Source organism: Stigmatopora argus, chromosome 16 (genome assembly GCF_051989625.1).
Source record: "Stigmatopora argus isolate UIUO_Sarg chromosome 16, RoL_Sarg_1.0, whole genome shotgun sequence".
Lineage (NCBI taxonomy): Eukaryota > Metazoa > Chordata > Actinopteri > Syngnathiformes > Syngnathidae > Stigmatopora > Stigmatopora argus.
In genome coordinates this window covers 6,024,712-6,046,982 of record NC_135402.1, presented here as the reverse complement: position 1 = coordinate 6,046,982, position 22,271 = coordinate 6,024,712, and the positions used below count along the sequence as shown (strand labels likewise).

Sequence of the window (22,271 nt, the reverse complement as noted above, 5' to 3'; positions counted from 1 at the left end):
CAATGAAAGGAAGCTAACAGACCATTTTGAATTATTTAAGTGTTGATGGACAAAATATAATATATGATTCAGATATTTCTTAGGCCAGCAGAGAAGGCCTTGAAGGCCCTGACGGCACACCACTGGTATAGAATATATTTTTGTATGTACAAGTATACATATAGACACACCCAGTTTTCCGTGCGACTTGCCTTTGTGTAAGCCCCGTGTTATGGTCCATTCAAAGAAGGACTGTTGTCTGTGCAGAGTGCAAAGACGTCAACAAAGTGGCCTACTGCCCATTGGTGCTCAAGTTCAAATTCTGCAGTCGGGCCTACTTCCGCCAGATGTGCTGCAAGACGTGTCAGAGCCACTGACGCCGCCCGGTGACGACGTCCACCACGTAGCGGGAAGATCTGCAACAGCGAGGCGACACTTGGCAGTCGGCCGCGGAGCGACGCCACTGCTCGGCCGTCACGCCGACACCAATTTTTTTTTTCACTTCTGTGAAGTGGAGCTCGGCAAAAGGATGGGTTGATGATGTTATTTTATTATAATAATAATTCCTGGTATGATTGTTGCGTCTCCCTCTGAGTTGCTGTTGGATCTAAAGTGCTGGACACGAGGTTGACGTGAGACGATGTCGCCGGGCAAACTTTTGGTTTGGCAGTGTCCATATTTAACCACGCTGAAAAGAACTCAGACAGCGTGGACTATTGACGGCGGGCGACGTCGAATCCATTTTAAGCTGAGAGCCGGCCAAAATGGATTTGGGAGTTATCGCCGCCAATGGGAAGACTAAAGAGTGGAACCTTCTTGCTATGTTTTAATGAGACGTAAAATTTTGGAACTTTAATAGGAAAGGTCAATACAGTTTTAGAGCAGGGGTGTCCAAATATTTTCTCCGAGGCCTGCTTTTAGAAAGAATTAAAACTAACTCATTGGCTGCCATTGATGCGATCCATTTTGATGTCTATAACTGTCAATGGCATGGAAAATTGGAAATATGACAGCAACGTAAAAAACAAACATACATATACATACATACTTACATAAACACATACATACACATACACACACACATACATACACATTGTTACATATACATACATACACACAAATACATACACATACATACATATACATACATACACATACATACATATACATACATACACATACATACATACACATACATATACATACATACACATACATATACATACATACACATACATATACATACATAAATACACACATACATACATACATACATGTACATACACATACATACATATACATACACACACATACATACACACATACATACACACACATATACATACACACACATATACATGCATACATATACATACATACACATACATACATATACATACATATACATACATACAATGGTTATAGTGAAAATTCCAAATTTTCCTTCATTTATTTTTACCCTTAACTAATGGAAAGGCACTAGAAATAACTAGTTCCATCTGGTGTTGCAACAGAATGTAGCTTCTTGGCGGACCATATTATATTTTCACAATTTGCCGCGTTCCACGGGCCACAGTTTGGACACCCAGGTTTTAGAGCCTTTTGACTTTATTTCCAGACCCAAATGAAAGAACACTGGGGATCATGCATAACTAATAATTGGCATACTAAGTTTTTTCCCTCTACATCTTACCTACTTACTGTTACTAACTTGTATACAATTATTACCCTAGCCAGAGACTTTTTGAAAATAGTTTTTTTCATTGTCTTTTTTTTTATAAAACATGTTAAGTGCAGTGTTTTTTTAAAAATCATATTTGGATTCCGCACCTAAAAATTTGTTTAAAACAGCTAAATTATGTTCCCCGGTGTTAGTTTTTTTCTGTCTACATTATCTGTAGCCAATAAATTTTGAGTTACATTTTAACTTGGAAGGCTCTCAGTGAATAAACATTTCCTAACAATGCTTTCAGCCAGTGAAAACAAAAAGTCAATACGGTGCTCGTGGTGCTAATCATGGTAAATGCTGGTTATGTTCTTGTCATGTTTGTACCTCACACTGGGTATTTGTTGTAGAATTTGTACAGCAAAAAAAAAAAACAGGACACTGCATCCCGTCGCCAAGCCATCACTGCTGGCTCAGGAAAAGGGACGCGTTGTATGGGATTCTAATTTTGTTGCTGCTGCTGCTACTTTTTGGCAGCCAACGTTCTTTGAAGGAGGCCTTCGGAAGAAGGGATTAAGGACAGCGTGGATTCAAAATGCTTGGACTTTACAAGAAAAAAGTAAAATCAAGCTGGTACTCATTGCTGTGAACTTTTTGAATGTCCCATTGCTTGCTTACATACTAAAAAAAACAAAACTGAAAAGGATCGTGGTGAGTTGCATATATTTTATATCCAGTATTAATGTTGCTACACTGTTACTAATCCCCCAAATGTAAATTATATGCTAATTTATTGTGTTGTCTCACGTGTACTTTTATTTTCACTGTGTGCAAAATCGATTTTTGGGGAACGCAATGCAGTGAGGCAGCTTAAGAACAACTGCTACAATACATTTTTTTAACGGTACTATGAGTATAAGGTGCTAAAATTACATGTTAATTGGCAGCAAAATCTTTAGCAAGTTTTGCAGGCCAATGAGCATATTTTACATGATAAGAAAAATTTAGGGCGATGTCATTACACACTTGAATGGCGCAAATTTTGTTGCACCAGTTTGGGAAGATGTCCCAGGACACCCGGTGCTTTTCACGCAGTGAAGTGGCATCCGGCGGCCAGGTGTGACGTATAAATTACTTGTCAAACAGCAATGATTGCTTTCAACAAGAAGGGAATGGACTGTTTTAAACTTAACACCCTGGCTCTGTCTTTCCACTGCTATACTCACCATTTTATTTAGCACGGGTTGTTCTCAGTGATTTACACGTTCAAGTTTCAAGAAAGTCTGAAGTTAAGTTATATTGCTTTTTTCCCCTTCTTTGTTGCACTTTCTCCTGAACAAAAATAAAACATGGACTGGACTTTGAAGCAGAGACAAGATGACGTAATGAGGGAGATTTAAGTTCCGCCGTGGAAGTTCATTCGTGCAAATTTTCCCAGACTTGATTGAGTTCATTTTACATGAGAACAATCTCAAAGAACTACATATTTGCATTCAAATAATTAGAAACTAACATTAACTTGTCCAATCCATTTTGTCTGGCAGTTCATTTGGATTGAACTTTTATCAAAGGCAGTGAAACATGATGACTCGACACCAACCAAACATCAAGGGTTGCGTCCTTGCTGAGAAAAAAAAGTATCAGTGTCAAATCATCATCAAGAAATTACGATAGCGTAGGAGACCCAAACAAAGAAAAATAATAGGACGACGATATTAAAGTAGCAAGATTGCAAGAATGAAATCATACATAGTAATACTAAAAAAAATGTTGCAATATTATGGGATAAAGTGATAATCTTACAAGAGAAAACTACACCTACACTTAACTTTGGTATGAACCAATGAATCAACTTGTCAGTATTTGATCGTCCCTCATCTTTATAAGAGTTGTACCAATGGCACCTTGGAGTGAGGTTGGAGTAACAACCCAAAATGCAACCTCACCTTTGACATGAAACTTTTGATTAGGTTCTACATGTCTCTATAGGTAGCTGTGATTGGATCAAATCCAACGTGGTTGGACAGTGGTTAAGAATATTTGATTCCGTCCCGGTGTTCGTGACGCAAACAACAACAAGCCGCTAACTATCGCAGCACAACGCGGCTCTGTCTACAATCAAAGGGCTGCCGCTGAAAGCTCCGAGTGTTGCGGACACTTAAAAGCTCGAACAAAGGACACACCGATGGGGACTTCCAGATGGTGTACTGGGACACAAAGCATGCAGACTCCACATTCGGGTCTGACAAGCTGGAATGCCGGCCCCGGGATGGGAAGGTCACGGTTCCGGCACCTGCTATCTGCTGAGGTCTGAGGTCTGCTCGGTGCTATTGAGTCCCGCCAGAGGATTTCTTCCTACAGCTGACGTCTAGAGAGGACTGCCGCTGACAGGATAAGTCTCATGGGGAAAAGTTCACACCATGGAACGGGTGGACGAACACGTCAGTGATGTGAGGAGAAAACATTCAGCTGTGACGGTCAGAACTGTGAGAGGTATTTGGTGCGGGATCTCATGCCACATCTGGGTTGCAATAAGAGCGGTGAAGCACAGGCCAATACACCATTGGGGAGTTGTTTCAGAAAAGTTCCTGGACTGGTGACAAGCCATATAATTCCAATCCAAACGACATAAAAAGTACAAGTTTTGCCCCGATTAAGGACTCCTCCTGGAGTGACAAAACACACATTTCCAGGCTTCTCTGAAGTCCCCTGAAAGGATTCTTCCACTGAGTCAACCTAGTCTGGTCGAAGACCTACTGTGTCCTTCTCAGCCAAGATTGACAGAGGCTTATAATAATGACGCAGTCTGACGACTCTTATGCTACTCTCTCTGCTACTCTGGATGTACTGGTTGAAGACCTGGCCCAAATTTACGGGAAAAGTTCTTAGTTTGGGGTTGAACTCATGAAAGCTGGACATTCATGACGCACACTATCGCAGGAACATTTCTGGCCCAGAATTAACAGAACTGTGATGCCAAGAAATGAAACTTGTTCCTTTCCGGAATCCCGGACGAATGTTTCTAGACTGTCCAACGGACTTCATTAATCACTAAGCTTGCCACAGCTTCATCAGGCTTGAAAGTGTTCTTGTTTGTTGGTAGATCACTTCTTTGAGGCATATGACCTTCTGCAGGTTAAGTCACCTCTTCGGGTTCCACGTAAGTGCATTACATGAATAAAGAATCGATAGCCAATCACTTAAATCAGCGGACAGGAAAAGACGGAGGCGTACAGTTGGAAAGTCCTTCTGAGCATGCAAGGGGGGACAGAGTACTAAATCCATCACAGTTGAATTACGATCTTCTGCTGATCCTCAAAACGACAAGCGGCTAATAAGGACAAATGGTAATGGAGGTTATTACTCTAGTGGCGTTCATTGACATGCTGTTTCTGTCCTACTTTCCCTGTTCTCATGTCCTTCACTGCATCAAGGGTGATGTCCCGTCTCTCTTTTGGCAGTTAGCATGCAGCCACTGTGATTCATTGTAAGCCTTTGATTTATTCTCCGTGTAGATTCTTGGGAACTGTGAGGTGTCCAAAGAAATTGGAGATAAACTACATGACTTCCATATCTATGCCAATCCAAAAGATAAAAACAGCTGAACAGGTTGTTCGCCATCCATCAATTCATGATATGGCAACCTCCTGATTTGTTTTCAGGTCTGAGATGGTAAAGAGAGACAGATGGATGAATAACGAAGTACTCGGCACACGTGAGCCTACATCAACGTATCGTCCTTGTACAAAAGTCATGTGGAATAATGTTGATCCAAGAGCAAGAAGGTTTCACAATGCACTGGATTCTAGAAACTTGAGTACAAGAGAAATTAGACATACGGTTTGCGTCCTTTGAGGTCATTGTCGAGCTGCAGAATCCCACCAGAACCTTCCGTCTTTATGCCTGGGTGTCTTCTTTGCCAACAGTCTGGAGGCGCTTGCTTGAAATTAATGAGAATATTATTCCCTACCCTAATTAGCTAACAACTGACCTACTTCTTCACTTGCTGGCTCACTTTGCCCACAGCTAGTCATTAGCTCGCCAATCACACCTGCTCAGTTTCATACAATTTTTGGGGAAATCTCACTTTATAATACATTTATAATATAATGTTTTGCAGTATTATATTGGGATTTGTATCAACTTGTAGTCAATGTACCAGGATACACATGCTGTAGTAACATGTTGTTGGTTATCACTTTGAAGGATTTTTTTTTTCCTCTTCATTGATTTTGTGCAAAGTGGCGATTAACCGGATTAGCAGGCATGAAGGAAAAATCATCAAGCTGATTACATTGACAGATCCGTGGGTAAAATTATCAATCACACCTTGTACAGGGGCGTGTCCAAAGACATCCAGATAACACATTCGGCAACTGCGGTGGCACCTGTTTTAGATTAGTGGTGGCTAATATAACATTAACTCTGCTTCCTGTTCCACATGCACGTTTAAGCATAATCCCAGAAGTGCGGTTGGGGAAGAAAAAAAAACGTTACGCTCGCCAAACGCAGCTTCTGGTCACACGTGCCGGTCGGTGCTGGATCATTAAGCCTGAAACCACTGAAGCCTTGCTTTCACGTATTAGTACGCTGGTTAAGGATACAGACATTGTCTGCTATAACGCGACGACGTGTTTAGCATGTCTTGAAATACAGTAACGGATGTCTATCGTAGCCAGAGGAAGCCAATGAGCTACAAATCTAGGATTAGTGAGTTTGTGAACAATGAAGCTTGATATAGTGGGCATTCGCGAGTGAAAGAAAAGGACCGAAAAGCATTAGTAAGGATAGGAACTTGCCCAATCAGATCACTTGACCGATGACGTCATTTTCAGATACATTTATTTTTAAGGGCTACAAAGCAACAAAATAATCAAGATGAACAAGGATATGGTCAAAAGAAACAATTATGGTTTGCCAGCTGTCACGTGAAGCTAATGATGAAATAACATGGCTAAATTATGAAAATATTTTATATTTGGATGTGCTTTTTACCTTCCTAAACACATTGCCGAAGTATCAGATATGTACTTGGTATTGGTAGGTTCTTAAAATTGGGGGACATGGACAAGATCCCATGTTCAAATATATGTGAACGGCACAACCTTAGTAAAGATGAATTTTCATCTCTCTAGCTTGCTATTGTTTCCTTTTGCATTAACAAACAAAAACTAAAACACGTTTTTGAAATGTCCCATAATACAGTGACTATGCCATTCCGCATACAGCTTTGAAGTCACCTCCCCATGACCTCACCTCTTAGCCTTCTTCTCTTTCATGATCTTCTTGCTCTCCTCTCGTCGCCGCTTGTTGACGGGGTTCCGCGGGTCGTAGATCTCAAAGGTGTCCTCGTCCGGCACGGCGGCGTCTTTGACCTTTCGGGATTGCTCGTCAAACTGCAGCAAGTGGCCCAGCCTGGAGGAGGGGAAGACGAGAGAGCGGTCAAAGAGTTCTGGATCATCGTCTTCTTAAAATATTCAAACTAAAACTAAAAACTAAAAAAAAACATCCCAGCTCTAGGTTTTCATATTATTGACCTCAACTCTATTTTTAAGGGAAATTATTGACACCTACGTAGAAAGCTAATTGATTTTTGTCAAATTAAAAAGACAACAAGTTATGCTATTATCCTTACGGTTTCCCACAGAGTCGATTAATTGCAATTTCAGTTTTACAGTTATATTAGTCTAGCTATTTACGTAATTCTGCATTAGCTGTAAATGTGCATTACAACCAAAATCAAAGCACTTAAGATATTGAATAATAAGTAAATGTGCTATTGTTTTCCTAAACAAAAGCATCTCATCCATTACAAAGATAATCCTCTTATTTATCACCGACTACACAAATCAAAAATGAATAACTGCCCCAACCGCTTTTTGTTAATTAGAATGAAATACTAGATAACATGAAAAAACATTTTTTGAAAAATTGAATTTGTAGTTTTGTTTCCTTTTTGTCAAACATTGATTTTTTCTAATAAATAAGATATAAAATTCTCCCATTAATAAAGCGAATAAAAGAGACGATTTGGACAACTTTAAAAGTCAAGACAACAAAGCAAAAAGTAGTTAATTCCTTGTCGCAGCAAATAAATGAATGTACACGACAGCGGCTCCACTGTAGCGCCATTGTTCTCGACGTGTGAGAGTGGTAACGACGAGACAGAGGCCGTGATGCAAAGCTACAGAAGCCTCCCGTGTTTATTTTTCTGGCCTCGCTCACTCAGGCGGGGGACGGAGTTAAAGTCGAGGCAGGAGGGCGAGGGATTGGAGGGGGAGGGGGGTCTGCGCCGACACAGATGGAATAGTTTACCTTCTCTGTCCCAGACTTGACTTCCAGTGTCTGACCTGTTGTAACCCACATTCTGAGTGTGCTGCTGCTGCTGCTGCAGTGGCACACACTTCCCTCTGCTGTTTTTCCAGGATCAGCCCTACCCTACTCCCCCTCCAGTCCTTGCCATACCTGGCGCGGTCGTGCACAGTGATATGTCTACCAACCAAGGCTTCTCTCAAATTCATTAGACCCCCCTCCAAAACCTCCACTCACACACACTCCTGGAGACTAATGGCAACAACAGATTGTGTTATTCTAAATCTCTCATTCACACACATGGTATTCATTTCAAACTGGACTTGCTTTTAAGATCAGCGCTGAAAAGCAGAATATGAGAGCGGAACATAGCGTCAGGACACATTTCCTGGCGGCGGCCGACTGACGCGTGCGCGTAACTCGACGTACCCCCTGAACTTTGGCACGCATTGAAGCGAGTGGAGGGTCTGCCGCAAATTTTCAGGTTAGGCAGAAAATGACACAGAGAAAGGCAGCAGGTGCAGCTAAATGACAGTCAAATGTCATCTTCTTTTAGGCCGCTTTTACACCACAACAATCTTGAGGACAAAACGCAAAAGCTGTTATTGTAACTCCACGTTTACACGCCGGCTTTGTGTGGAGAAATCTGCGCGTGCATGCAAATGCAAAAATGCATGAAACCTCCAACAATGCCGTCGTCCCGGGCCTTGTCCACACTTGTCTCTCTCCCGAGCGTCTGCGGTGCACCAAAAAATTCATGGATGCGCTGAATTGTTCTCCACTCTAATTGACGCTCTTTAACGAGCGTAGTCAATAGTTGACCGCATTTAAGCCATACGTGAGAAGATGTTGTTTTCATGAACTGGTCACGAGCACTAACGTCATCTGTACCTTTGCCCACTACACTGGCAAATGGGTACACGGTCGATTGGTCGCCGGTCTTTTGGTCGCCCGGAAGGTAAGTGATAATTACCATTTACATTGTTGCTCAAATTCCCTAAATACAAACTGCAAATTACTATTTAGTCATACTTAATGCCCTAGTAATTATTAGGCTAAAGAAAAGCTCCAAATTTCCCGGACTTTTATTGTTTTTTGTTGTAGAACTTGTTAAGACCCTGACTGACGTAGCTTCTTAAAGGGACAACGCATGTATATACAAACTCTTATACACTCACACGTCGGCTCAGTGAAACTGCTCATGGCCATTGTTGGCTTTTATTGATGCATAGACCGTGTTGTTTTACCTTGTTTTGTCGCCGGTCTTTTGGTCGCCCCGACCGCGACAACGGGCGACCAAAAGACCGCGACCTAAAGACCGGCGACCAAAAGACGGCGACCAAAAGACGGCGACCAAAAGAACGGCGACCAATCGACCGCACACGAAATCAAGAGGGCTCTGGATTGCATTTTCGTCCTACTGCAGACTCTGAAAATTTCCCATTACTGGTACAGTAATTTTCTGCAGTATTTGAAACCTTTCTGAAACTTTAGGGTAGTAAGACTTTAGCCTAGTAAGAGTGTGGCGCTGGATCGACACATGAATTTGTTAAGCATAATCCAATCAAATCGATTAAAAAAAAATCCCATCAAGATAGTCATCATTTGGTGACTCACCATCCTCTGTCGTCGTCCTCTGCCAGCTCTTCTTCGTCCTCTTCCACCTCCGGGGCTTCGCTAATGGCCGTCGACAGCTTAGTCTTGAAACGGTTGAGCACCTCCATGGTCTGTTGAGGAATCGAAACCATTTTCAAAATCCACCACAAGTGAAAAGTCGTACCTATCGGGCGTTACAATTGTCAACCTGTTGCTCTCTGCCTGAACCTTTCTTGCGCTCGTCTTTCTTTCGCTCGTCGTACTTCTTTCTCTCTTCCAGATATTCGGCGACAGCCTCGCTGGTTGGCTTTTTGCTCTCTGCACAAACAGGCGAAGTGTTACTGACCACAGCTGCTTTAAGAACTTCACACTTGACTAACTACAGAAGTGTATGGCTGAGTCTATTCTAGATCCCGTTTTAGATGATCATTCTTAGACAGTGCATGACGCCTTCATGCAAAAATGATTCAATTGACCCCAATTTTGATTGTGTCTCGACGTGTTTGATTGTATGGGAAGAAAGAAATCAGAGAGAAAAGATAAAAGGAGGCTGTGACGCTAGCCATCTTGCTATCTCTGGAGATAACAAGAAGTAGTGTTTGGGCTTAGTGTCATCTGGGGCTGACTCTGGGAAATCAAGATGGACGGTCCCGTCACTTCGTTTTTCTTCGCAGACAACCTACCTACTATTTAAGGACTTAACTTTCCACCCAAAACATTGACATCATCACCTCAACTAAATGCATCATCATCTTTAATGAAACTTAATTTAACTAAGTGGTAGTGTTCGGTACATTTGGGTAAGGTTTGCGAATAGGTGAGGTTGAATGAGGTTGCTAATATTTCCACTGCTTTTTGCAGATCTGCCGTAGTACTGCAAGTTTAGAATACGGTCTCATTTTTAGGTTTTACACAACAACAAATGACAAGGACTGAAGCACTTGACAGAAGCGTGGTTTTGAGCAAGGCTTTCTGACTGGCTGAAGAGTTGTGAACTCATTCGCAAGTTCAATGCAACTCAACGTGAAGTGTTGTGTTCTAAACACAGCTGAGAACACTTTTCCACCGCACCCCTCGAGTGTGAAACTCGCGACGTGAGGTCACCGGGCAGCAGACGGTCTGGCTGGCTTGGATATGCGGCGTGATGTGATGTTTGTTGCGGGCGCGCGACAGACGTCTGTGGCGTTGCTTCGTGTTTTGCCGCGTTGACAAACAAATGAACTAACAGAAACCGCAGTGAGGCTGGTCCCATGTCTGCTGAGCCAACTAACTCCAACGGCGTGCTTCAATGTGATGATATTGCTCCATGGGGACGATTTATTAATCCCTTTTTATGAATGGAATTATGGCCAAACTCAACGTTGGAGCTGAAAAGTTGCAAAACAGCAGCCTTCGATTTAGACTTATACTGACAAGTGATCGCCTTCCATCAGTCATCCAGTCCGTCTCCTCCCTTGACATCCTGGATGCTGAATGATGACGCCTCGGGGTAACAGAACTCGCACAGGTATATCCAGCTGTTGTCCCTAACGAGTAGCTTTAAGTTTGACGGCATTTCTAACTGCATTCCTATCATCTCCAGTCACCTGAGCTCATCTACGGAACAATCGTGGAATTTTCGAAGATAGACATGGCGCCGTTCATACTGAGGTCTAGGAGTTCCCGTCAAGGTCAGCCTTAACCCATTGGCTGCTACGGACTGTTGTGTGATGTAGGAAAAAAAATCTCTAATCACGGGATGGGTCAGATACAATTTTGAATTTATATTAAAGTGGCCTGCTCCAAATTTCTAAAGAATCAAGTAGTGCTCTAACCTAAAACTATCCATTGTAAAGAGAAGCAGCAAAGTACCATACATATTTTTGCTGAAATGGAAAGCTATGTAATTATCTACTAACACTTGTGTGACTTGTTTGGACAGCTGTGATTTATGCGAGCATAAAATCATGAATAATAAATGACGAATATTGATATTGAAACAACTTGTTTTGTCTGTGTGGATTGCGTTGCTTTTTCCGATTGTCTTGCATGCATTACTCAAGTACGGTTGGTTAAGTGTCTTAGCTTGCTATAAACACTCAGTTAACCGATGTAGCTACATGTGAGCTTTATTGGACAGGGGTGCGGGACATTCATTTTTGATGGCTGTCTGCCCAGGTAGTCATTTGTGCCAGTGGTGTTTTCCCAATCAACCACAACGTCTGGTGTGGCTTTAAATATTTGTTTGACAACAAACACAAACCGTGATCCACTTTTACTCAGCCACTATCCAGACTCTTTAAAACTCATAAGTCGATTTATAGCCAGCGGGAAAGATACAGGATACACGTCTGAAGCGTGGCTTTCCAATTACAATCGGCGTGGATGATATTCCGGCCCACAGGAGGTAATCGCGTCTGTCCCATCTGGAGCTTTACAGCACGAATTTGATGCCAAGATATAAAACATTCCTTTGGTTGCAGGCTCTTGTTTGCTTGGTTTTGCTGCTTCAGTGAAATATTTGGGGTTTGGCGCAGAGAGGCGATTTTGTAACTTCTTTTGTTTGCTTGACATTTTAAAGAGCTGTTGATTTGTCAATTACTTGTCCGGGAACAATGAGTACAGTACTGTAATCATTTATTGCAGGCCTCAAACATCCTAGTGCCAGTGTTAAGTGCTTTCCCCGTGAGCAAAGTGAACAGTTTGAATGCCAGAGGAGAAGGCGGGAGGGTGATTTAAGCCGGTCGCGTCAATGTATGCTGCTCACACCGCAGCAGGAGAGATTTACACCCTCCCACACACACATATGCTGTGGCCACCCGCCCGTAACATGCGGGAATTCCACATTGTGGATTTAGCTTTTGCTCCTGACTAAAGTGGCTATGCTCTTAAAATATTCAATGACAGTGAGTGAATTCATCTTTAGTGTCATTATTGTACAATTTAATGTACTTGTGCGCTAGTGGCGGTGCTAAAATTCCAATTGATTGGGAGAGGCTGGCAGCGACCATTCGCTGATTGGACGCCAATCGGTGTGGCAGGCAATGAGTTAAAAACTATAAAATTAAAAAAAAATACATTTACCAGATTTTCTCAATTATCAGAGGTCTATGAAATGTGATTTAAATACTTTGTGCAAGCATATTTCACATGGAAGTCATTTGTAGTTAGTGTTGTCTATTGCTTTGAATGAAATACAGTTTTAATATTCCAATCAAAAAATGGACCCCAAAGTCATATTGCATAGCAAAACGTGGTTTCCATTTAATTTTTTGCCCTCCATAATTTCGTGAATGCAACATTTGATCACGAAGCTTCCAGAAGGAAGAAAATATGCCAGAAATATCTCCTCAACAACATTTAATCATGTAACTTTCTATGAGATTTCCCACAAGGATGCAGAACCACGTGGGGAAGAACAATAGACGCCTGCAAATAATTGACACAATCAGAGGCTTGCTCATCTGTCTTATTGACCATTAGCTGAGAATTTACCGCCGACCACCCAGCTTCCACAGGGGTAAGTTTTCTTTTGGTGGTTTTTGAACACCATTAACATGGGCCTCGTCGCAGTAAGTGGGACACTATATTATCCGTTTATTTTCAAAAAAGCAAACAATAAAAGTGAAGGAATCGGCCCACATACCATCCTTGACTTCATCCACGACGGGCTTAGGGCCATCTTCTCTTTGCTTCAGCGCCTTCAGCTCCTTCTTTAACTGCCGAACTTCTTTGCGCAACTCTTCGCTGGAGGGAAAAGAAACAAACAAATGAACAAAGGGGCATTTGGCAGAACTGTCCATACCAGTGTGTGTTGCTAGGCCCCATTTAAAGGGACAAAAAAGAGACAATAGTTTGTGACAACATAAATTACAGAGAAGACAGTCCCTTGACAATAACCAGGACTAACTTAGTAGTAGAAACTAGATCTGATCCAAACATGTGGTTGAAAATCAGGCGTAATCGCTCATCATTTTCAAAGAATAGAAATAGAGTGAAAAAGAAAACTCCAGATTTTTAAGTTAGTTATTCATTGTTTTGATCTTTTTAGCTTTTAAGTTCTACAAGGCGTCAAGCAATAATCAAAATGCATGTTATTGACCTTTGACAGCAGATACAACAAACTCTCACGTATTAAAAAATGCATAAGCACTGTTCAGTCAAAGTACTGCTTCATTACCATGTCCATTTCCTAAGAGAAAAATGGACTCAAAATCCCAATAAATCTGTATTTCATCCTTCCTCCCATTATTTACAAAACCACAAGTCTCACATGTACGAGTAACTTCACATCATCTCTCATAAGTGGTTTGCGATATTGAGGGAAAAAGCCCTTAGTGGTCATCCATGTAGAGAAAACGGGTTGTTGGTGCGCCTTAAAACTCCCGACACCTTAGTAGGAGTGCCAGTCAATGTTGTTTATGCTCTCCATCACTTCAAACGTGGATGGGTTACATAAAGTTTTCTGGCAAAGTGGATAACGCCAGTGAGTTGCGGGGAGCGATGAGGCCTTCTTGACCCGCAGCTTTGACCCACTTGGCAGGCGGCCTGTAAAACGGGGCTCCTGCGGGGTCAGGTCGGCCCGCACTGCAGCCCATGACGCAGACTCGCAGATGTTCGGCTGGGGAGCGATGATGTTTATGTAACTCTGACATTAAAACTGCAATTCACTGACGCTGATAGACGTCTAGTCCAGTTTATCGCTAGTAGATGTTCAATCCGTCTTGAAGTAACCCCGAACTGGACGTCTATCAGTGCAAATGATATTGATACATGATTACCTACTGCCAGCGTACCATTCTAATTATATGTACAAGTTGGAAAAAAAAGTTTGAGATTCCACATTTTCAGGCCACGTTTATGCTTTTTAACACAACAAGGCGGTGGTGACTGGCAGCTAACTTAATGCGGGCGCTTGACAGTGAGGCGGAGTGCCTCCTGCCTCGACACGTCGCTTTGGGCAAAATAACAGGCGTCTCCCTGGCGACGACCAAACAATCAAGGTTGGGGAGTCAGAGGGTGGGAAAAGACCAGTAAAGCCCCGGGGTGATTTACAGTGGTACCTCTACTTACGAAATTAAACCATTCCAGAAGTCCTTTCGTAACTTGGATTTTTCATAATCTGGATAGTTGTTCACTACAGTGACCACTGTCCCTGAAGGGGTTAAATAAACTACTAAACTACATATTTAATTCAATTGTTTGTCATCCGTTATGACAACAAACCCCATTCTCCCCGATATCAAATGAAGTACATTTTCCAAAATGAGTTTACTGTCTGCACAGAGAAAAATCTAAAGATACTGTGCAGCTGCTGTCCTTCTCCCAGACAAAAAAAAGAGAGAAACTCAAAGAAAAAGAGCTGCGGGTGATTAACTTTTCATAAAGAAAGCATGAGGTGACTGGCAGTGGTCCAACAACTCCCCAGTTGATTCAGAACCTCCAGAAGATTCGGGTGTCTGGCAACAGTCTGAGCCTGATATGGGAATTTTTACCAAGCTTAAAATAGCCGCGCGGTGACTGCACGCCTCGTCGAATAACTAGCTGTTTTCCAAAATATCGACCCTGGCGTACTTGTCGTTTTTGGACTCCTCCGAATTCTCTTTGACGGCAGTTGAGTGATAAAATAAAGTCTGACTGTTCAGATAAAGCATCTGTTGAGATGAGTTTAAGGCATATTAAAACAAGTCAAACTTCACACCTCGCCGTGTGTCCGTGCGCAACGAAGAGACCGCAAGGATGGCAGCGACGGTTTCTTGCAATGAGTGAGCGAGTGATGAGGACCAACGGGTCGGCTGAACTCGTCTGGGAGGGGGCTGAAGGGGGGGAATGCGCTCCACAGTTTGGGCCCGGGCCAAGCCGAATTGTGAGCCAGAGAGCAGGAATCCAAACCTGCACGCAGGAATGTGCATGACTCGGCACAGTGATCCAGACCGGCGCGCGGCCCACCACGAGACCCTGTTTTACAACGCTGTCTGCTTCGCAAGGTCCCCCACACCACAGCCCCCAAACCCCTTCCTATCTGGCCGCTGTCATGACGCCAGACAGTAGAGCGTCAGCAAAATGCTCCAAATGTATACAGTAAGCTAAAGTGCGGTTTATATTTATAGTGGAACCTATACGGCAGGGGTGTCCAAATGTCTTTTGCCCCCCCGAGGGTTGCTTTCACAAATCTATAGAATGCCAACTTAAAATCTTTCCACTTTTATCTGTAAAAAAAAAAGATTGGATTGGGGAAAAAAAACCTCAAAAAGATTGGGTTCTAAAAATGTATTTATTTTTAAGTATTGATCATTGCCAGCCTTCCAGGAATCTAGTGCTGTCAATGGGAGTGAATTATGATTCCTATTTACAAGCCTTCCCACCTGAAATGGATTTGATGTCAAGAAAATCAAAACCAACAATTTATAAAATGAAATAATTATTTTAAATATATAAAGCAAAATACCAAAAGTCTACGGTTTTCTACATTGATTCAAACAGCTAGTGGAGAAGCACTGTTTAAGTGACTAGCGCTATCTAGTGTTAAAGATTTAATGTGCAACAGAATGGAGGCTGAATTTAAGATTCATGTGCAGGCCTTATTCACTGATATTTTTCAAATTTGCAGGAAGCAAATAAAAACTGGACCTCAGGATGTAAATTGGCCATCACTCACTAAAATCAATTTTAAAATGTTACGTTTTTTATTTTTTCTTCAGGTAAAAAAGACAAATTATACTATTTCTTTGTTGCCCGCCATATATCATTTTGAACTTGACAAACTTTATCTGAATGTAACTTAGGAAGCAACGACGTCAAAGCAAATGATCAACTTTGCGGGCCACAAGTGATGTTCCAGGCTAGATCTGGGCCTTGAGTTTGACACCTGTGCTCTGAGGAATTTCACGGTCCATTTTTTTTTCAAACCCCATGCGTACATGTCTGTCTGGAAGCTTTTCCAGCCAGCCAGGGAGCGAACACCCCGTGCAGAGCAGATGTGCTGCACTGGGCCCGAGTTCTGTAAACCTGGCAGCTCCCAAACGTACACAATCCGGCAGCCAAGCACTGGATTATCTCAAGTGGTTTTCCACATACACACATGCACACACAAAACGGGGCTGCATAACTCTCAAATCTGCAAGGACTCAGTGAGTGTGAGCGCATCGGCCGGAGTCCAATGAAGATGCAGTGCTTCTTGCTGGACAATGCCTGATGTCTGATGACCCACTTTGGAAGCAGATGATCCAGGGCGTGCTGTTATTGACTTTGTGGCTCGTGTATTTTAATGATGTAATACAACAATGTAATGTGACTATTAAGCCAGAGGTTCTTCAAATTTTCACCAAGTCAGAAAGATTTAGGTGCCTTATACGCCAACAGAGTGCCATATTTGCTGTCGTATAAAACTCACTTTCAATGAATGGCCTATTTTAAAATTTGCTTCATAAACAATATGCAGTAGTTGGTTTTCACATCACACGTGAACCGTGCTGGGGTGCGTTTGGAAGCGCAACGAGACCACTTTTGGACCATTTCGTCCACGCCAGGGGGCAAAACCAACTGCCATTAAAACCAGACAAAATAGCGGTAGCGTGAAAACGGCATTACATAGCTAACTAACCGTGGAGATGACTAAGAGGAAGTCAACTGCTGTCTTTAGCCGCCACTAGCGAAGTGAAGCGCAAGAGCACACATATGGAAACACTTTGCTTCCCCATCAAATGCCACATAATGCTCACTTAGTTCGACGTACACATGCATATTGTCACCCCCCCCCCCCCCGATTTTATTTTATGATTATTCCAGTAATTGTTTAAAGTTTATAATTAGAACAGCATTTTTGTTAGTCTGTCTATTATGTTTCTATTTGAATGTTAGTATTAGGGCTGTTTTAAATAGTTTTGGGGTGTAAAATACTGTACTCAATAGAAAAAAAACTATTATTGACATAAAATTAAATAAAAATCAGCCCTAGTAGCAATGATTATTTAATACTGATATGTTTTACAAATGATACTGCTGCTGTAATTATAATTGTGTCTAATTATTTCAATTCGACACCGCTTATCCGTGTCAGGGTCGCGGAGTGTTGAGCCTATCCCAGAAGACCTCGGGCAGAAGACAGACTACATCCTAAACTGGTGTTCAAATAGTTAGTTAGAACTAAAAAAATGCAAGATAGCTCTTTTTAGAGTGTTCAACTTGAGTATTGCTGCGTTTGAGCCTCCAAAAGTAGTAAAAAGTCTCAGATTTCTGTACATAGCTTTATAACTAATCAAAATAAGATAGTTACCAACTTTTCCCAGTGCATAGATTTGGTTCCCAATACACATTTAGATCTAAAGTGTGAATCCCACAGAACAGTATTTAGATGTGATTTTTCCATAATCCAACAGGTCAACTAATCAAAAAAATAGCAGTTTGTGGTAGCTCTACCAAACTGTTCTTTTAAATCCAACACCCACCGGATATGAGCTTTGTCTTACCCTGGGTATTAGGACAGGCAAAAGGCTGAATACACCCAAAGCAGTTGACGATGGCAAAGGGATGGGGGAGATGGAGGGGTGTCAAAGCGCCCCCGACCCCCATCCCACCCCCCCAAAAACTACAACAATGCGCCTTTTGTGCTGGACTAACAGTGTACCTTGCAGCCTGCTCTGTGATGCCCTGCCAAGACAAACCACTGTGTTGGGCTACAGTTCTTGTAGCAAAACAATCTGTGCTTGTGTGAAATATACTACACTGGGTCTGGCTCTCAGTCAAGCGTGACCCAAAACAGTTTATCCCATTAGCACTAATGAGAGGGGCGAGTTCCAGGAAGCATGCTGAGGCTACCTGTTGACAAGAAGACTCTCACACACATCAGGTGTTTTTTTTTAACGTTGTCGATGCCTTGCGTGTTATCTCCTTTCGTGCACCTGTGCCACCATTCGCTCCCGCTTTCACTATGAATGACATATAATATGAAGACATGCAGCTTATATGTTGATTTTTTTCTTTAATTTTGTAAAAATTAGGCAATGCGGCTTATTTACTAGGGAAATTACAGTTTGAAAACTTTGCTTGGCAGTGATCGAATGACAGTGCCAGACTGGTGTGACTGTGGTTGCCAGATTTTAATCTTATTTTGTAAAGATGAAGAGAAAATCATTGGTAGGACCTCCCAGTTCAAAAGGATTGGACGTCTATCACCGAACTTGGACTTGAAGTGCTTTGTACTCATTTTAGTAAATAATGTGAGTGTAAATCTCCATAATTATTATGGAAAATCCAACAGCTGACTTTGTTCCAATATGTTGTAATTACGTGACAGCGATGACGTAACCGTCGGCGCACCAGAGTAATGCTCCTAAAAATATTTTCCCCTTGATTTATAATTGAATTACACATTCAGCTGTAAAAAAATATGATTAGGGGGTATTAAATGATTGCTTAATAACATATTATAGTTAAGTGACAGTTTGTATTTTGCAACATTAAATCTAATTTGGATGGTCTAATTTAGCAGGAGCAGTTCACTCACTCAGTAACACAAAAGTCAACAGCGCTCTCGGCAGGGCATTACCTTGAATTACAAGTGTAAATCCAAGGCTTTTTACCTCATTTTAAATGTTCTGGCAGTGTTTTCTGTGTAAAATACACATTTGCATGTAAGATGGGGCATTTGTCATACCTGCGGCTGCTTTTCTTTCTCATCTCCTCTTCTTCCCGGAGCTCGCTGGCTTTCTCGCTCTCTTTCTCCTTCTTCAACTTGGCTCTGATAAGCTCGCTCATTCTCTCGCTCTCCTCGTCCTGCAGGAGAAATCCGACAAGGCGTTTAGTGATTTTTACCTCTTTCCATGCCAACCAAAGCCATTTGAACTGGGATGGCTGGCGTTGATCGATTATCTCTCAGTGCCAATGATGGCGCAAGACGCACAATCCCTCTTGACAAGGAGTTCTGGCAGCAATTGATGGCTGCCAATCTTCCCGGTCGAGATGGATTGGAGGTTTAGCGCCAACATTGGCAGCCAATGACTTACCTTTGCTTCATCTCCAGACGTCTTCGCTCCCCTTGAAATGAAAAATAGGACCACAGGTAAGAATGTTGGATTTGCTTCACCCTATCATTTATTATTAAAGACTGAAATCCTGTCAAGTCGCTGCAAATGTTGTTTTTGTTGAGGGTTTTATCATTTTGTATCTATTCTTTTCATATTTGTGGACTGATCATAATGAAATTTGGTAGCTACTTTTTAACTGCATTTTTTTTCTTTGTCACAGAGTTCAGCCTGTAGTAGCACACTAGTGATTGTTATATTACTTATCGACAGCTGGAACAGAGCTGAGTCTTGGATCGTCCTTCAAGAGATCGTGGCTGCTTTTGCTTTTTCCTTTTAGACTCTGGAAAAAAAAAAAGAAGTCAATTTTAGAAAATGAATCCAAAACTCAAAATGCTTGAAAACAATGATGGCTACCTGACTGGCTTGATTGACCATCTCCTCGTCTTCTTCAGCCTCCTCACCGAACGACAGCAGGCTGAAGTTCCTTTGTTGATGGGAAGAAAAAAAATCAACACTTCCAAGTCCAAACTTTATTAAATTAACCATCAGTAACCCAGACTGACTTACTTTGTGGCTTTTGATTGGGATTTCTTCCCTTCTTTTTCTGTTTCCCTCTTGGCTTTCTTTGTTTCACGTGGCTCAATATCATCAAAAGGAGAATGAAGTACCTGGAATTCAGAAGCTATATGTATATATATATACACACACATATAATATGATATATAATATATAATATAATAATATATATAATATACTTATATATAAATACTTATATGAAAAAATGTGTATGTATGTATGCATGCATGTATGTATGTATATGTGTATGTATATATATATATATATATATATATATATATATATATATATATATATATATATATATATATATATATATATATATATATATATATATATGTATGTATGTGTATTTATATGTATTTGTATATGTATGTATATGTATACGTATACATATACGTATACATATATATACACACACACATATGTATACGCACACACACACGTACACACACACGCATTCATTTGGAATCGTCACAACTTGCTGGAGAATTTACCTCTGAAGATCTTATTTTGTGTGGTTTCAAAGGTCTTTCATTGTTGTCACATTCCACGTCTGCCAACCTGAGCAGGTTATAGACCGTGTCTCCGGTCACCTGAAAGCAGCATTTTTGTGTGTGTTAGTCATGTGGTGGACAAAAGGGAGCAGCTCCATTTTAGACTCACTTTGCCGAAAATGGTGTGCTTATTGTTGAGCTCATCAGCACGTCCCAGAGTGAAGAAGAATTGGCTGCCGTTGTCGTGGGGGCCGCCGTTGGCCATAGCGACCAAACCTCTACGATTGAAGCGCATTCTGGTGTGAAACTCATCCTGAGTGTGGGAGTGAAGAGAAACATTACGCTCTGTGCATTTGTGGTAGGGCTCTCACGATTAATCGACTAACTGACAACCAATCAATCATCAAATTAGAGTAAACAAATGCGCTATAAAAGTAATTACTATCAAATTGCCTGAAAACTATCTGCATAGTCCTACAGACACCTAAAACTTGTCCAATTCTCAGTTTTTGAGCATCTTAATAGTATAATAATCAGGGATATTTTTACGCATTTATCTCCAATTTCTTGACAAAAAATGTGCATGTTTTTTTATTTTGCATTTTATTTATGTGACATTATTACTATAATTTAACATTTTAAATTGAACAAAAAGGGGGAAAATTAATAATAAAAATATATATTCTGCTCAATTTGTATTTCTTAATATTTTATTATTTTGAGAATATACATTTTAAGTAAAAACAAAGGGGAAAGAGTAAAGTAAATCATGTGATGCATTTATGAGCCAATGAGTTGACTAATTAGAAAAATAATTGTCGATTATCCAAATACCAAGTCATCGTTTGTGCCTGGCCTAATTTGTAGTTTAAGAATTAAACCAATAATGTTCTTGATCCAACCTTAAATGGCATTCCATAGATGGACTCTCCTCCCATCCCGGTCCCAGTGGGATCTCCACCTTGAATGATAAATTCAGGGACCACCCTGTGGAATATTGTTCCATCATAGTAACCTAGATGACACAAAGAAAATAAAATGCATATTTCACGCAAATATATCGTTTTGATGGTCTTGGATCGGTATGATTTACCTTCCATGCACAGCTGCACGAAGTTCCTACATGCTTTAGGGGCTTCTTTGGACCATAGTTCGATGTCAATGTCACCTCCAGAGGTCTTTAACAGGACCTAAAAATAAAATGTGAATTGGCACATAATCTTTTACTCGAAAGATCCATAACTGGAGTGAGGTATAACACTCACCTTTCCATTCGTAGGTGGTTCTTGAATGTAAATATTACTCATTTTTATGCCAAATGATTGAATTAAACTTTTTAAACCACGCTTATGCTGTGCAAATGTTTGATTGCAATGCTGCTCTCTTTTCGCTTTGATGGATGGTGCGTGTATTGTTTATATTCGTATGTAGGGGAGAGCGATTATTAAAGTTATAGTTTTTAAATATTGATTTTGTAACATTTATCATTTTGAAAATATATAGAAATTTTTAAGCACAAAAAATTCCATCATTTAGCTTGCAGACGTATCCCAAAGGGCGTATTGGAGACATGAAAATCACAAAAACCTTGGTAGATACCTAAAAAAAGGGATGTTGGTTTGACCCATGCGCCCCACAATA

At 41.2% G+C, this 22,271-nt stretch overlaps 2 protein-coding genes across 2 annotated transcripts in view; one reads left to right on the top strand and one right to left on the bottom strand.

Annotated features, from left to right (window-relative positions):
• The window catches only part of adamts6 (ADAM metallopeptidase with thrombospondin type 1 motif, 6), a 39,403-nt gene extending 36,962 nt beyond the window's left edge, over positions 1-2,441 (top strand). The window contains exon 25 of the mRNA XM_077623528.1: positions 247-2,441. Coding sequence (XP_077479654.1) covers positions 247-356 — 110 coding nt within the window. The 3' untranslated portion in view covers positions 357-2,441. The remainder of the gene's footprint in view (positions 1-246) is intronic.
• Positions 2,442-6,470: 4,029 nt separating this feature from the next.
• Positions 6,471-22,249, bottom strand: cwc27 (CWC27 spliceosome associated cyclophilin). Its single transcript, XM_077623525.1, has 14 exons — positions 21,896-22,249; positions 21,724-21,820; positions 21,533-21,645; positions 20,800-20,943; positions 20,631-20,729; positions 20,125-20,225; positions 19,972-20,041; positions 19,818-19,897; positions 19,537-19,567; positions 19,188-19,306; positions 13,179-13,279; positions 9,762-9,871; positions 9,575-9,684; positions 6,471-7,060 (listed from the first exon to the last, which is right to left on the bottom strand). Exons 1-14 carry the CDS (start codon positions 21,935-21,937, stop codon positions 6,898-6,900), a joined length of 1,380 nt encoding a protein of 459 aa, XP_077479651.1. The 5' UTR covers positions 21,938-22,249; the 3' UTR covers positions 6,471-6,897.
• Between the last annotated feature and the right edge of the window lie 22 nt (positions 22,250-22,271).

Excerpts from the sequence above, each read along its gene's own strand:
- cwc27 (XM_077623525.1), bottom strand. The coding sequence starts at position 21,937 with ATGAGTAATATTTACATTCAAGAACCACCTACGAATGGAAAG. Across the intron at positions 19,898-19,971 it reads TGGTCAATCAAGCCAGTCAG|AGTCTAAAAGGAAAAAGCAA; the intron begins GTAGCCATCATT and ends TTTTTTTTCCAG. Across the intron at positions 13,280-19,187 it reads AGAAAGAAAAGCAGCCGCAG|CGAAGAGTTGCGCAAAGAAG; the intron begins GTATGACAAATG and ends TTTTCCCTCCAG.